Source organism: Mobula hypostoma, chromosome 4 (genome assembly GCF_963921235.1).
Source record: "Mobula hypostoma chromosome 4, sMobHyp1.1, whole genome shotgun sequence".
Classification (NCBI taxonomy): domain Eukaryota; kingdom Metazoa; phylum Chordata; class Chondrichthyes; order Myliobatiformes; family Myliobatidae; genus Mobula; species Mobula hypostoma.
The window spans coordinates 33,064,819-33,082,269 of NC_086100.1; the positions used below are offsets into that span (position 1 = coordinate 33,064,819).

At 41.7% G+C, this 17,451-nt stretch overlaps 1 protein-coding gene across 1 annotated transcript in view; it reads left to right on the plus strand.

The window, feature by feature from the left end:
* Positions 1 to 15,794, plus strand: part of kng1 (kininogen 1) — a 40,561-nt gene extending 24,767 nt beyond the window's left edge. The window contains exons 5-7 of the mRNA XM_063045546.1: positions 1,361 to 1,480; positions 13,045 to 13,131; positions 15,567 to 15,794. Of these exons, the coding sequence (XP_062901616.1) occupies positions 1,361 to 1,480; positions 13,045 to 13,131; positions 15,567 to 15,743 (384 nt within the window). The 3' untranslated portion in view covers positions 15,744 to 15,794. The remainder of the gene's footprint in view (positions 1 to 1,360; positions 1,481 to 13,044; positions 13,132 to 15,566) is intronic.
* The last annotated feature ends 1,657 nt before the right edge of the window (positions 15,795 to 17,451 follow it).

The following is a 17,451-nucleotide window of genomic DNA, read 5'->3' on the forward strand; positions in this document are numbered from 1 at the left end:
CACTTTGCAAACATTACTCAGTAACAAACATACAGATCCCACATGCTAAGGATTTAGAAACAGTTAAATTATCATCTTGAAAGTTAGGATATTCATCCAAGGTTTTACAAAATTTAGTATAACACAGTACCTCCATTGTAGAGGTGTATACATTTTTTTGCTTTGGATTCCAACATCAGCAGTCTCTGGTGTCTTTACAGAAATCCTGCATCTGTGGAAAGAGAAATATTTCATATTACAGATTGGTAACCTCTCAACAGAATATCTCACGGTAATGACCTTTCTAATGAGAGACCATTAAGCTGAAACATGAATCTGGCTTCTCTCTCCACAAATGCTGGTTGTCTTACAGAGTATTTACAGCATTTTCTGTTTTATCTCACCTAGTGTAGGTTCAAAATGATCGATCATGTTACATAACCATTGAAAACTGCAATTCTATGCTTAGTTCAATGTTGGAGAAAAGTAATCTTGAGCACAGCAATCAACCACACTCAAGTTTGTGATTTATTCCCTGGGATATCATGTTTAATTTTTAAATGTTATTTTTACATTGTCCTAATCGAACAAATTTATTTCAAGGTAACAATTATCTATGCATGTATTTCCCTTTGTTGTCATGCATTTTGCAGGTTTGAAGAATTTTTAAATATTTGAGCTTTATTTGGGGAAAAATTGTCATGTTAAGAAGTCAGAAAGGTAAAGACTGAGCAAATTTCAGGAAGATGCTGTGCATCCGAGAGTTACATTGGCTCAGAAACCAAATAGTTTAACTCATTTGATATTAAAACTGCATAGATTAGAGTGCTTCAAAAGTGATAAATGTTTCTGCTGGAAATTTATTCAATATAAATTAGTCTTTCATGAAGAATTATTGTAATACTACAATCTTTTCAAGGATGTGTAACTTGCAGATTTTGTTCCAGACCCTCGTCATGTACTTAGGCGCATCTTTATGGAATCATAAAGTTCTCCTCTGAGAAAACTATATAGTTTTAATCTTATCAGAATTTTTGCGTCCTAAGTTTGAAATATAAATCAAAATAGGCTGAAGTATGAAATATGTAGTCAATCCATTAAATACTTGCTTCTTCTTTGAGATAAATGCGAAAATTCACTCCTATATTTTTCAAAGAATTAGATACATTTCCTCTCACTCTTTTCTTTATAGTAGCTATAATAAGCAGTTTTTTCACCTTTTGATCAGAGGACATTTTGTCTTTGTTTTATGTACAAGTATAATTTATCTGAAATAAACAATGTGTGAAAAAATTAAAGAAGGAAGTGAAATGAAGACAATTTAAGTGATGAAATTGTGCCCTGTACAGTAACACTATACTGTTAATACTGTTACGTCCAGGTGGTGTCTGGAATGAGATACAATATGGTATTCCTAAATCAGGAGACTGAATGCAGCAAAGATCACCCCTTACCTTATGAAAATGTTACTGCATGCCCTTTAAAGACTGATGGTGTACGGGTGAGTATTTTAAGATGAACTTCTATATTGTCTCTGATTTTCTTGTGGACTACTCACCCAAGAAAGTCAACAATTATTCTACTTTTCTTGATGCAAACTATAGTAGATGCTCAAAACCTGAAGTAAAGACACAAAGTGCTAAAAGTACTCAGATCAGGGAATGTCTATGAAGTAGAGTTAACATTTTGCATCAAAATGCTTTCATCAGAAAAATGCCAAGTTAGAAATGAAGCAAATTTAAAAGCTGTACATGAAGTGGGGAGATGCGGAGAGAACAGGGAAGGTCTGCCACTGGGTGCAAATGAAGAGAGGACTGAACAAGTGGCAGCAGTGCTTGCTGATATTTGGTGATGGAGAGATTAGTGAGTAAGACTAGTGATTGCCTGGGGAGATGTAAGTAGGAACAGAACCATATCTTCCCACTTGGCATATGATAAACTCTAGGAAATAATAAATTATAGGAAATCAGTTAATCTGCAATTCTTATAACACACACTTCAAGCAGCTTTTTTCTGTCTTTGCTCTTCTGGTCATTTGCCTCATCCTATTTTCACATCTAAACATGTCCCTTATTCATACGATTTACCACTCTCTTCCTTTTTTCTCATCTGTAAATCCCCACCATAACAACTGGCAAGGCCCCCCTCCTCTCATCTGCAGTGTATTGAGGATTCTCCTTGACCTTACCTCCCACCCCGCCAGCCTCAGCATTCCAGCATTTCCTCCAGTGTGACGTTAGCTTCAGCCTCATCCTCTTTTCTCTTTCAGTAGTGCAAAAAAAAAAGTTCCTTCTCAAAATAGAAATCAAGACAAATGGCAGAAGGTGGGAGTCATAAACAAGGACAGAAAGTGCTGGGAACATTGGCTTTAACTCTGTTTCCACTCTGCAGATGCTGCCCCAATTGCTGCATATTACAAGCATTATCTCTTTACATTTCTTCTGAATGCTTGTTCACTCTCTCATCTCCACTGACATTCACCATCCTTTCCCTCAGCAATACCAGTGCAATAACAGAAGTTCAGCACCCCCCTCCCCTTTTTATTCCTTCCCAAACACCCTATCCAAGTGAAGTAGTAATTGGCATACTGTACGAGGTGCTTATAGTGTTGACTTGGTAAGGTATTTGAGTGGGTGCTGTCCTCTCATTCAGGTTATACCTAACAGAAGGTACACCAGATTGCTTACACCAGCAAAAGAGTTCCAAAGATCAGATACAAAAGAAAAACAACATAAACAATGGAAATTTGAGATAAAAAAACAAAAATAGTGGAAGTATTCAGCAGTTCAGACAGCAGCCATGGAGGAAGAAACACTGTTAAGTACTGAGTATTTTCAGCATTCACTACTTTTATTCTTGACAGTTTGATGACAGATTTTATTTTAGCTTTGGACTAGGTTGCAGCCATTAAATAATATGGTGGCAGATCAGAGGACATGGAAAACCCTTTCTTGTTTTGTCCTACTTAGGTCATGACACTTCATCAAAGCAAAATTTCGAGTGTCTACTATTACTTCAATGCTAATTGCTGCTAGAAGCAGTAGGGGCAAAGTAGACTTTTTCGGACTCTGCCCCTACAATCATACTTCCTTTTCGAAAATGAGTGAGTGGACAGTGGTACTTACTGAAGTCATGTGGAATTAGGATCCCCTTTCGGACCTAGCATAATTTTACACAACCATTCAAGCTGAAATGTAGAGGAAGATCCACATTATAATCCTACCTGATACCTTTTGTAATGTATGGATCTATATTTCTTTTAGAGCAATGGCCCCCCCCTCCCCTTGGTACTACGTATTGATCCATTGCCTGTGCATACGCTGTTGTCTATGCATGCACATTGTTCTCTCTCTCTCACTGCGAAGTGAATATACCGGTTTAAACCATCTCCCACGTGCATGCTTTTATTTAATATATACATGTAATTGTGCACAGACACAACAAATTAGCAACGAGTATGAACCTGAATGTCAGAAATTATCACCAACTGCACTGATGGTTACATGACGAAACAGAGAGTGTTAAATAGCACAAGAAGGCCGTCACAGATGCTAACAAAGTGTAGGTACAGTGCATTGTAACAGTGAAAGACACGTTGAATTTAAAGCGAAAATAACGTAGCGATAGCCTCATTCAGGAAAGTTGATGAATTAGATAGCGCTAATGAAGGCTGGGAGTCATATTACGAGGGAGTTGAACTATATTGCAATGCGATCAATGTGGAAGAGCAAAAGAAAGCCCCTATACTTCTCAGCTCAATGGGCTCAAGAACATACAGTCTCTTATGCAACTTAGAAACCCCTGAAAATCCAGCAAGCAAGATGTTCGACAAAATTGTTACAATTTTACAAAATCATTTGAGCCCTAGACTGCTGGAAATAGGTAGGACATTTAGATTTCACAAAAGGAAGTAGTCAAAAAATGAAAGCATTTCTGAATACATTGCAGAACATAAATTTTCCCAGTGTTGTGACTTTAGAGATAGACTTTCTGATGCATTACCGGACAGGCTTGTAAGTGGCATGCATAGACAAAGCATTCAAACAAGGCTACTGGCAGAAGAGACCTATCCTTAGAACAGCATTGACCATTGCAATATCATTAGAGACTGCAGCAGGTCTACAGAATAGGATCTTCAAATGTGTAAAGGCAGAAAATGCCCTTGAATGGCACAAAAGCCAGAAATGTTATCGATGTGGTAAATTCTCCCATGATGCAAATGACTGTTGGTTCAACGAAAAGGTCTGCAGTAAGTGTCACAGACAAGATTACATGGAGAGAATGTGCAAGGCAGACAAAAAGCACAACCAAGTGCAAAGTCTCAAACACAAAACTCAGCAAATGCATAAAGTTACTGGACGTAAAACAGAATCAGACAGCATACAGTAGGGGTCACCAACCAGTCGATCGTGATCGACCGGTTGATCTTTCAGACTTTCCCAGTAGATCCCGAAGAAAAATCAAAAATAAATACACAAATACTGTTGTAATGTGAGCATTATAAAAGTAAGCAATACTAATTAGGATAATGGTAATATAGCAATATTTTCACTAAAAAGCCGTTTGTAAAGAGAGATTGTTTCCGGGTTGCGGGGGTTTAGTTCCGTTCTTTCTGTCCAGTGCGCATGTGTGTAGCTCCCCCGCCATGCACCGCGTTTTCAGCGTATCCTGTGCTGCATCAAAGCGACCAATCAGATTAGGAATAAGAGTAACACATATCAAAGTTGCTGGTGAACGCAGCAGGCCAGGCAGCATCTCTAGGAAGAGGTACAGTCGACGTTTCAGGCCAAGACTCTTCATCAGGACTAACTGAAGGAAGAGCTAGTAAGGGATTTGAAAGTGGGAGGGAGAGGGGGAGATCCAAAATGATAGAAGATGACAGGGGGGGGGAGGGATGGAGCCAAAAGCTGGACAGGTAATTGGTAAAGGGGATATGAGAGGATCATGGGACAGGAGGTCCAGGGAGAAAGACAAGGGGGAGGGGGAACCCAGAGGCTGGGCAAGTGGTATAGTCAGAGGGACAGAGGGAGAAAAAGGAGAGTGAGAGAAAGAATGTGTGTATAAAAATAAATAACGGATGGGGTACGAGGGGGAGGTGGGGCATTAGCGGAAGTTAGAGAAGTCAATGTTCATGCCGTCAGGTTGGAGGCTACCCAGACGGAATACAAGGTGTTGTTCCTCCAACCTGAGTGTGGCTTCATCTTTACAGTAGAGGAAGCCATAGATAGACATGTCAGAATGGGAATGGGATGTGGAATTAAAATGTGTGGCCACTGGGAGATCCTGTTTTCTCTGGCGGACAGAGCGTAGGTGTTCAGCAAAGCGGTTCTGCATCGGGTCTCGCCAACATATAGAAGGCCACATCGGGAGCACCGGACGCAGAAAATCACCCCAGCCGACTCACAGGTGAAGTGTCGCCTCACCTGTAAGGACTGTCTGGGGCCCTGAATGGTGGTATGGGACAAAGTGTAAGGGCATGTGTAGCACTTGTTCTGCTTACAAGGATAAGTGCCAGGAGGGAGATCAGTGGGGAGGGATGGGGGGGACGAATGGACAAGGGAGTCGCATAGGGAGCGATCACTGCGGAAAGCAGAGGGAGAGGGGAGGGAAAGGTGCTTAGTAGTGGGATCCCATTGGAGGTGGCGGAAGTTACGGAGAATAATATGTTGGACCCGGAGGCTAGTGGGGTGGTAGGTGAGGACCAGGGGAACCCTATTCCTAGTGGGGTGGCGGGAGGATGGAATGAGAGCAGATGTGCGTGAAATGGGGGAGATGTGTTTGAAAGCAGAGTTGATGGTGGAGGAAGGGAAGCCCCTTTCTTTAAAAATGGAGGACATCTCCCTCGTCCTGGAATGAAAAGCCTCATTCTGAGAGCAGATGCGGCGGAGACGGTGGAATTGTGAGAAGGGGATGGCATTTTTGCAAGAGACAGGGTGAGAAGAGGAATAGTCCAGATAGCTGTGAGAGTCAGTAGGCTTATAGTAGACATCAGTAGATAAGCTGTCTCCAGAGACAGAGACAGAAAGATCTAGAAAGGGGAGGGAGGTGTCGAAAATGGACCAGGTAAACTTGAGGGCAGGGTGAAAGTTGGAGGCAAAGTTAATAAAGTCAACGAGTTCTGCATGCGTGCAGGAAGCAGCGCCAATGCAGTCATCGATGTAGCGAAGGAAAAGTGGGGGACAGATACCAGAATAGGTACGGAACATAGATTGTTCCACAAAGCCAACAAAAAGGCAGGCATAGCTAGGACCCATACGGGTGCCCATAGCTACACCTTTAGTTTGGAGGAAGTGGGAGGAGCCAAAGGAGAAATTATTAAGAATAAGGACTAATTCCGCTAGACGGAGCAGAGTGGTGGTAGAGGGGAACTGATTAGGTCTGGAATCCAAAAAGAAGCGGAGAGCTTTGAGACCTTCCTGATGGGGAATGGAAGTATATAGGGACTGGACATCCATGGTGAAAATAAAGCGGCGGGGGCCAGGGAACTTAAAACCATCGAAAAGTTTAAGAGCGTGAGAAGTGTCACGAACATAGGTCGGAAGGGATTGAACAAGGGGGGATAAAACCGTGTCGAGGTATGCAGAAATGAGTTTGGTGGAGCAGGAGCAAGCTGAGACAATAGGTCTACCAGGACAGGCAGGTTTGTGGATCTTGGGTAGGAGGTAGAAACGGGAAGTGCGGGGTGTGGGAACTATAAGGTTGGTAGCAGCGAATGGGAGATCCCCTGAGCGGATAAAGTTAGTGATGGTGTGTGTGGGAGACAATGGCCTGGTGCTCCTTAGTGGGGTCACGATCGAGGGGTAAATAAAAGGAGGTATCTGCGAGTTGTCGCTGTGCCTCGGCAAGGTAGAGGTCAGTACGCCAGACTACAACAGCACCCCCCTTATCGGCGGGTTTAATAATAAGGTTAGGATTAGTGCAGAGGGAGTGGAGAGCAGAGCGTTCCGAAGGAGTGAGGTTGGAATGGGGACGAGGTGCGGTGAAGTCGAGACGGTTGATGCCCCGTCGGCAGTTGGCAATAAAGAGATCCAGAGCAGGCAGAAGACCAGAGTGGGGCGTCCATGAAAAGGAAGAGGGTTGAAGACGGGAGAAGGGGTCATTGGTGGGGGTGGAAGAGTCCTTGCCGAAGAAGTAGGCTCGGAGATGGCGGCAGAAGAGTTCCGCATCGTGGCGAATGGGATAAGAGTACTGACCGTCACAAACATCAATATACGGCAGTGTCCCCGACCTCCGAGCCGCGAAACAAGTAGTGGTGCAGCGGAAGTCGGGATGCACACAGCACACCTTTAAGAAAAAAAGCCGAAATAAACAAGCTAATTAATTAGGTACTGCCCGGCACGTAAATGTCGGCTCAGATCAGAGGCGACGCAATCGGCAATCGCTCGTGATATCCTGATAGCATAGCGGAGGCTCCATGAAAGAAGGCGAAAACATACAAATTCCATTCAGAATGGGAAGAGGAATTTCTATTTACCTTGGTGAAAGACAAGTGTGTCTGTATGTTGTGCCACCAAACACAAGCACTGACTAAAAGAGGGAATCTGGAGCGGCACCGCAACACCAGCCACCAGGAATTTAAAGACACCTACCCCGCCTCCAGCGCAATTCGTGCCTGGAAAGTTGAGCTAAAATCGGGGTTGAAGGCCCAGCAATCGTTTTTCACAAAACATGCTGCTCAAAATAAGGCTGCTATTGAAGCATCATTTCATGTAAGTCACCTTTTGGCTAAACACAAGAAGCCTTTTATAGATGGCAATTTATTCAAGGAAGCAATGGTCATTACCGCACAGACTGTTTTTAATGACTTTAAGAAGAAAAATGGCATTACAACCGCAATACATAATATACTGCTGGGCCCTGCAACAGTGACAAGGAGGGTAGAGTCACCGTCAGAGGACGTGAATATTTTTCACTGCAGTTCGATGAATCCCTGGATGTGATGCAAACAGCTCAGCTTGTTATATTTGTCAGAATGGATTTCAAGGATTTTACAACAAGGGAGGACTTCCTCACTCTTTTGCAATTAAAGGAAAGAATGAGAGGTGAGGATATTTACAATGAGTTTTAAAAAATGTCCGTGAAAATGACATCCCCATTCATCAACTGGTGGCAATTACTACTGATGGGGCCGAGCAATGCGCGGTGTGCGCGTTGGTTTTATAGCACTAAAAGTGCCCACTTCGGGTCAACATCTATGTGAAATTGCATTTTCACAGCTGAAAATTATTAAATCTAAGTACAGGAGCTGATTTACTGACAGACACCTCGCTAGAGTTGCCAACTTTCTCACTCCCAGATAACGGAAAAAGTAGCAGTCAAATCCCGTCTAGTCCTGACAAAGGGTCTCGGCCTGAAACGTCGACTGCGCCTCTTCTTATAGATGCTGCTTGGCCTGCTGCGTTCACCAGCAACTTTGATGTATGTTGTTAGTCAAATCCCGGGACGTTTGCGTTTACCCCAGGAAAAACTACCATGACCATGAAGCTTTGCACGGGCACCTGTGTGCGCATGCGTGATGTGTCGATTTCTTCTCTTTACCCCACCAATCGGTTTTGGCTTAATTTTCATTATTTCTACTTTATATAGGCTGTGTATTTATCATATCATTCCTGCTTTTACTATATATTAGTGTTATTTTAGGTTTTATGTGTCATTTGGTATGATTTGGTAGGTTATTTTTTTGGCTCTGGGAACGCTCAAAATTTTTTTCCTTATAAGTTAATGGTAATTGCTTTTTCGGCGTAAAGCATTTCTGCACGAACGGTTTCATAGGAACGTTCTACCTTAGCGGGGGAAATACGGGACAGTTGGCAACCCTACACCTCACAGACTGTCTCAGACTGGCTGTCTGTAGTTATGAGCCAAATTTCAAGGAACTAGCAGAAAGTATTCAGCCCCAGTCATCACACTGAGTGCAACAGTCAATTTTTATTCATTTATTTTTCGTGTTGAAATAAAATTAAATAATGAAACTTAGAATTAAAGGTGTGAAGTATTGTAATATTCTTAAAGACAGCTATGGCCTGTTTGATATGCTAATTACAATGTTTTCTTGTTTGAATTAATTTGAAAGTTTGACAAAGGTATTTTGTGTAAATCAAATATAATTCGCCCAAATAAAAGGCCTCAAATGGAAGTACAATCTGAGCTGTTTTTTCTCTAAACGATTTAATAGGTAGGTCTTGCCTTTCACTGAGGTCGAGATAGGGGATCTTGGGCTTAAAAAGGTTGGTGACCACTAGCATAGAGTCTGATAAAGGTGAGCTGTCATGCCTAGAACTGCATAGTAATACTGAAGCAGATCACAAAATTTGGATCACAATAAATGGTGTAAAACTGAAAACTCAGCTGGATTAAGGGTCAGCATTGTCTATAATTCTAGAGGCTGACTAAAACAGACTGTTTTCTAACATACCATTAAAGAAGACTTACAGTGATGCTAAAGACTTAAAGACAGGAGGAAAAAGTGTCTCCCAAGGGCAAACTGAAAGTGAATGTGACATATGGAGTCCAAACACAGCAGTTAGAGCTTTATGTCTCCCTCTCTTTGGCTATCCATCCCATAGGATGATGATGGTTCCTTTCAGTCAGTTAGTGGGGTTGACCCCACTCCTCAGAAAGGAACTGTGTGCGTGAATAGATTTTAGGTGAGTAGGTAGGGGGTTGTGCAGGTCCTGATCCACCCTCTCGACATCCCCTCCCAGATCCAATGGTATAGAACTTTACGTATTGAACAGATGGCAGGCTTTTCAATCTTGCCCCTCTCAAGTCCAAAACGAAGACATCCATGAGTTCCCTCATCGAGTTTCAATACGCAGATGACAACAATGTTGCAGCTCTTTCAGAAAACCACCTACAACAGATGCTGACTGCCTTCAACCGTGCATACATGAAACTTGGACTTACCATCAATTCCAAGAAGACTCAGATCATCTATCAACCGTCACCAACTGGGACAAATTGGATAAAACCATCAATTCAACTTGGCGAAACAACCCTGGAAAACGTGGACCACTTTCTGTATCTTGGAAGTCACCTCTCCTCCAATGTCGACCTTAATGACGAGATCCAACATCGTCTTAAATGCACTGGAGCAGCTTTGGACGTCTCCGAACAAGAGTCTTTCATGATCGTGACATCCGAACAGATACCAAAATGTTAGTGTACAAAGCAGTGGTCATCCTAATTCTCCTGTATGCATCAGAAACCTGGACAACATACCGACAACATCTGAAGGCACTTGAAAAGTTCCATCAACACTGTCTTCGAAACATCTTAAATATCAGCTGGGAAGATAGCAGAACCAACGTCAGCATGCTAAATGAATCAAAAACAACAAGCATTGAAGCCTACGTCATCAAGAACCAACTAAGATGGAGCGGCCATGTAGTTCAGATGAAAGACGAACATCTGCCGAAACAAATCTTCTAGTCAAACGTAAAGAAGGCAAACGTAAAAGAGGCGGACAACAGAAGAGATTCAAAGACATCTTAAAAGCCAACATGAAGAAATGTAACATCGACATCAACAATTGGGAAACCAATGCCAAGGACAGGAAACTCTGGCAAGCCAGCATCCGAGAAGGAACAGCAACTTTCGAAGCCAACAAATGGGCAGAATTAGAAGAAGAGAGAAGAAAATGGAAAGAGAAGCAGCAACAACCAAAGCCCGATCTGCCATCTGGAATTACCTGTCCTGAATGCGGAAGAACTTTCAAAGCCAAGATTGGACTCATAAGCCACTTGAGAGCCCATAAGTAGATCAACAGAACGAAGACCATCATCCTCGACCTCGGGGGATAGACACGACGATTGAAAAGTGGAGGGCCAGCACTTTTTGGACATGAATAGTTGATAAAGATCTAATTAGACTGGAACTCAAAGCTGTCAGTGTGACAGCCACAGGCAATGGCAGCCCAAATGTTAGCAGAGGCAGGGAATAGATAAAGAGATTGAAGACTTGGCCGAAAGCTGTTTAGGATGCCGAAAAGTTCAAAATGCCCCCTACAGGTACAGTTACACCTGTGGGAGTGGCCATCGTCACCATGGCAAACAGTACATATTGACTTTGCTGGGCCATTCATGGACTCCATGTTTCTGATAGCTGTGGATACTCATTTGAAGTGGCCGGAGATTATACCAATGAAGTCAACCACCTCAGCAGAGTCTCGCTGCTCTGAGGACTACCTTTGTCAGAAATCCCTTATTCTACTTCCAGGTCCCTCAGGTCAGCTGACTTGGAGCTCCTGGCTGTCCCACGATCTAAATTTAAGTGCGGGGTGACCGCGCCTTTGCTGTTGTAGCCCCTAGACTGTGGAACAGCATTCCCCTCCCTATCAGATCTGCCCCCTCCATTGACTCTTTTAAGTCCAGGCTCAAAACTTACCTTTATTCACTAGCGTTTGAACCTTCATGATGTGATTGATTTTTGGCTTGTGCCTAGGCTCATGTGTTTATTTTGTGCCTATAAGCTTGTTTATATCTGTGTTTCTTGTATTTGTGATTTTAGCTACCTGTTACGGTTTGTACAGAACTTTGGTCAACATGGGTTGTTTTTAAATGTGCTTTATAAATAAATTTGACTTGATTTGACAACAGACCACAATATATGTCAGAAGAATTTTGACTGTTCATGAAAAAAAATGGCATCAGACATTTCAAGTCATCTGCTCCTCATCCAGTAAAGAATGGTTTAGCTGAAAGGTTTATCCAAACCTTCAAGAAGTCCACTAAAGCTATGGACAAAGAGGACGTTTCTCCACAGCACAAAGTGGAAAACTTTCTTTTTGTATATCGGAACTCTGTTCTTGCGTTGATATATCAAACACCCGGAATTCTGTTCATGAACAGAAATCTGAGATCTCACATAGACCTCCTGAAGCCAGATCTACGTAGGGAAGTGCAGAATAAACAGTTCAGCCAGTTGCCAAGTGAAGCAGCAGGGAGCTTTGAGGTTGAACAGGAAGTCCTAGTGCATGATTACCGAGAAGACAAGTGAACACCCTGTAGGATAACAACCGGACCACAAGAACTGGACCATCGATATACATGTTGGATGTTGGAGATCAGACATTAAAATGTCATGTGGACCAGGTACTGGATGCTCAATCAAAAAGCACACTCAAATAGACCACATCCAATAAGATGGACACATTGCAGTCACTGGACTTGCCTCTCAGTGATGATCATGTCACTGACAGCAGAAACCGAGAACGTTATCTTAGAAAAGACTCCTACCAAACATTATGCCACTCCACAGGTCCAGAGGTGCTACCCTGAAAGAAACAGAGCGCTGCCCAAAAGACTGAATCTTTAGAACTGTGAAGTTAGTTATGGACTGTTATTGTGAAAGCATTTTTATTTGGAATATGGGTTTATGAGAGGTAAATTGAATCTGTTGTATATATACAGTTTATGATACATTAATCTAAAGGGGGAAGAAGTTGTATGGATGAATCAATTTCTTTCAGAGCAATAACCCACCTCCCAGCACTGTGGTCTGATTGTGTGCTGTTGTCTATGCATGCGCATTGTTTTTTTGTTTGTTTTTTTTCTCCCTCTCCCCCTCCCCCTCCCCCCCCTCTCATGAATGCACCAGTTAAAGCCACTTCCCACATTTCCCACGCATGTGTTTTTATTTAATATATATGTAGATGTGCAAACACAGCACATATCAGTTAACGGAAAATCAAGTCCCATTGTTTTCTGAAAAGACAAGCTAGAGATGAATTATCTTCTATAATTAGTTGATATTAGCATATTTAATGTTATTTCTTACATTATAAGAAATGCCAAATATATTTCAGTTCACTTTATAGTAAAATACAACTTGATTTCACCCAACAGGTTTATTCACAGTAAATGAAAATCATGAGGCTGTAAGTTTCTTCTGTTGGTGCCAGTTAAGTTATTAATCCTCTTAGAAATTAAAAAGTTAGGGAAAGAAGTTCTTAAACAGACTTTGCATGAGCATATTAACTGATGCATTATTTGAAAATATTTTATCTTAACTGTTTCATGGTGAGATTGCTTTTTTAAAAAAGAAATAATATATTTTGATTTCCAGCTGCAATGTACTTCAACTGTACTTGAACAAAGCTGGATAGATCAAACTTCTGCATCTGTGACCTGTCAACCTGAGGAGGCACCAACGGTAATTGCATTACTAATTTTTTTTCACCATATTAATTTATGCACAAATTGTACTTTCAACAACATTTCAAAGTCAAAGTGATGAATCTGATTAGGAAATTCAATCAGCTTGATAGATACCAATGAGTTCAATTTCTGGGAAGATGAAAAACAAGCCAACTTGTTAGCTTTTTTTTTTGCAAATAAGGGTGATTTGTTGAATACTCCCTTATTTATCCCAATGCCTTTCCATTAGACATTGATTACAGTTTAACCCTGTCTCGTCTATCCCTTTCTCACCCCTGATATTATCCGTCCCTTCATAAGTACTTTTCAGCTAGGAATGTTTGGCTTTCTGCAATGCAATCGCCTACATTATACTTCAGGTAGTGCTATTTTATTATAGCTCCTCTCCACCATAGCCTTAGCAACTAGCTATCAATCTGTTCTAAGGTTATTTTTGCCACTTTTGAAGATTTAAAACTCAGGTTCCATTATTTTATTAAATAAGAAATTAATGTGGAGAGATACTACAACTTTTTTACATGAAAAATGCATTATATAAAAACATTGAACACTACACCACAGGAACAAGTCCTTCAGCCCACAATGTTGTGCTGAAACAATTAAATTAGTAATCAAATGGCCAGTGAAACTAAGCAAATATTTGAGACGATTCTCTTAGAGAATAGTCGTAGATAATACAGGAGACAGAGATGGCTGGTGAGCAGTAAGTATATTGCAGCATTATGCAGCATTATGCAAATCAGAAGGTCTTATGTGACTTTTCAAAAAAGATCTATCTCGCTCTGCTTTTTTTATCCCATAGAAAACGCCCTCTTCAAGTAAATCAAACGGTTAATCAATCCTTCCTTAGTTAGAGTCTCCCAATTTCAAGTCACAATAACAAAAAGTTACACAAATGCAGCCAGACACTCTGCATTCCTGAGATATTTGTGTTGTATTTCCGATGAGAGATTGAATTAACAGGTATATGGTAGGATTATGGTTAAGTTACAGAATCCGTAGCTGGAATTTGGGTTCATTGCTTGAGAGATATGAGCTTGGGTTCTATCTGTGAGGAGCTGCTGTGTTTTCCCTGTAATTACATAGGTATCCTTTAGGTACATTAATTTCCTCCCACATCACAAAGATGTGCAAGTTAAATGCACCTAGTGAAAGTAGGTAGTAGAATTTGGTGTGGGTGAACAGAGTTAATGTTAAGAGAAATAAGATTGTTCTGTGATCCTTTAAGGAAAAATGCAAATGAAACAAGGAAATATTTAAATTTACAAATTTAACAAGCTCAGAGACCTCTGGCCTTGACCCTGCCTTGTGCAGCTGATCCCAGACTTCCTGTCAGATCACCAGCAGGTGGTAAGAGTGGGCTCCCTCAACTCCACCCCTCTGACTCTCAACGCAGGAGTCCCTCAGGGCTGTGCACTAGGTCCCCTCCTTTACTCCCAGTATACCCATGACCCACCCACAGCTCCAACCTGCTAATTAAATTTTCTGACAGCACTACATTGATTGACCTAATCCCAAACAATAACAAGGTAGCCTACAGGGAAGAAATCATCTCTCTGACACAGCGGAGTTTAAAAAAAACAGTCTCTCCCTCATTGTTGCAAAAACAAAAGAGCTGGTTGCGGATTACAGGAGGAATGGAGACAGGCTAACCCCTATTGACATCAGTGGATCTGGGGTTGAGAGGGTAAACAGCTATAAGTTCCTCGGCATCCACATCATCGAGGACCTCACGTGGTCTGTACACACTAACTGTGTGGTGAAAAAGGCACAACAGTGCCTCTTTCACCTCAGACAGTTGAGGAAGTTTGGTATGGGCCCCCAAATCCTAAGAACTTTCTATAGGGGCACAATTGAGAGCACCCTGACTGGCTGCATCACTGCCTGGTATGGGAACTGTACCTCCCTTAATCACAGGATTCTGCAGAGGGTGGTGCGGACAGCCCAGCGCATCTGCAGTTGTAAACTTCCCATGATTCAGGACATTAACAAAGACAGGTGTGTAAAAAAAGGGCCCGCAGAATCATTGGGGACCCGAATCACCCCAACCACAAACTGTTCCAGTTGCTACTATCTGGGAAATGGTATCGCAGCATAAAAGCCAGGACCAACAGTCTCTGGAACAGCTTCTTCCAGAAGGCAATCATATTGATTAACTGATGCTAATTTGAGTGTATTTCTATGTTACATTGGCTATTCTATTTATTATAAATTAATATGATTGCACATTGCACATTTAGACAGAGACGTAACATAAAGGTTTTTACTCATGTATGTGAAGGATGTAAGAGATAAAGTCAATTCAATTCAATGTAGTACATAAACAATATTCTCTTTTCCACATGAAGTAAACCAAATAGATAGACTAAACTGCTTGAACTGGTGATTAGTGGAAAGATATTTAATAACATTGTGTTTCCCACTCTGCAGGCATTTTCATTTGGGGGATGGTCACCATTTATACTGAAAAAAGAAAGTCTCACAGACAATATCTGCCCAGGAGATCCATGGAAGTCCTTGCATCGTGTTAAACCTGCTCTTTCACCTGATCAACATGAAAATGTTGAAAGTCCCACAGATGATGCTGGCTTATCAGCTTCTGCATGATCAATATCATCCTTGGTGGCCTGCTTTAATAAAAGAATTACATGAACTAAACAGGATAAAAAGATATGTGGTGGTAATTTCAAAACCCTTTTTCCATTATCTCTACCCTTTTCACAATACATTTACTGTGGGGGGGGGGTGTCTCTAAAATGAATAAAGCTGGGGTCCACAATAATCTGGAAAATTTCCACCTTTGAATTTGTGTAAGGTGTTGCCTCACTGCATAAGTACTCATGACTCCATCATGTTATGAAGCTTGAATGATTTTACCGGCATTTTTTTTCACTTGAAAATACGTAGAGTTAAGAAAGGGGAATAGCTTAAAATGTGCTGCCCTATACTTTAGATTATCAGTTCAACAGATCTTACTATTCACTAGATAAGACTGATAATCTACTACCTATTATTTGGAAGTCATAATGAATCTCTGGAGAGTGCTTCTCTTGAAACTCTCAATGATCACCATTCTCACCAAGGCTCTGGTGCCCATACTCCAGTGAAACTGTTGGAGCTCTAGCTTACTTGAAGCTCGCTGCAATGATTATTTCCACCTACTCTTTCAGTTCACTGAGATCCCACTGTATAAAACTTAGGTAAGGCCATATTTGGAGTATTGTGTACAGTTCTGGTCACCTCATTACCAAAAGGATGTGGAAGTTTTGGGGAGGGTACAGAATAAGTTTTAAAGGTCACATAAATGTGCATCAAACCATGCAGTGAAAGATGTCATTTTGCATGATTGTCTGCGATCTGCACTGGGGGCAGCCCACAAGTGTTCCTATGCTTCCAGTGCCAACCCAGCACACATGCATCTTATTAACCCTAACTAACCCATACATCTTTGAAACTTGGGAGGATACTGGAGCACCCTGAGGAAACCCACATGCTCACGGGGAGAATGGACAATCTCCTTACGGAGAGCAGCAGGAATCTAACCCCAATCGGTAATCGCTGATGCTGTAAAGAGATTGTGCTAACTGCTCCACTACCATGCCACCCGACTCATTCACTGGTATATTCTTGATGAACGCTGACTCTTTATTCCCCTCTACAGATGCTGCCCGACTTGCTGACTTCCTCTAGCATTTTGTGTCACTAGTATATTATTTGGAATACAGTGTACTATCTATAAGAAGAGGTGGATTCTTTTCTCTGAAGTTTGGAGGTTGTGGTAGGGTGGAGGAGGAGGCGGGTGCAGGGTTTGGTGTTGCAAATTGATAGTAGTATATGTCACGTACCCCGTAACTGGGTTGTCAAACCAGCAGAAATGGAACACTCGTTTGAGTCTGGATTACTAGGACTTTAAGTTTTATTAAAGAACTAAGTAATACAGTACTCTAATCGTAAGGATATAAATGTAACAGGTTAGCAATGATAATACACATATATACACAGAACTAGGGTAATAGGAATCAACCAAGCTCTATCGCAGTCTAGGGGTAAAATGATCAGTCTTAAGTGACGCAGAGTTCAGTTCAGTTTAGTGCAGTTCGCAGTAATCGTTGTGGTACCATTGGAGAGAGAGAGAGAGAGAGAGGGATGCAATTTGGATCAGGCAGACCTTTGATGTCTTCGCAGTTGGTTTCAGGCTGACCCTTTTATATCTTCTATCCCTCTGTGGTCCCTGACTGTGAACCCTCTGTTCCAGATATGATCGTTCTTCCGCGGTGAACCCGGCACCCAGGCAAGGGCGGACACACACCCCAGG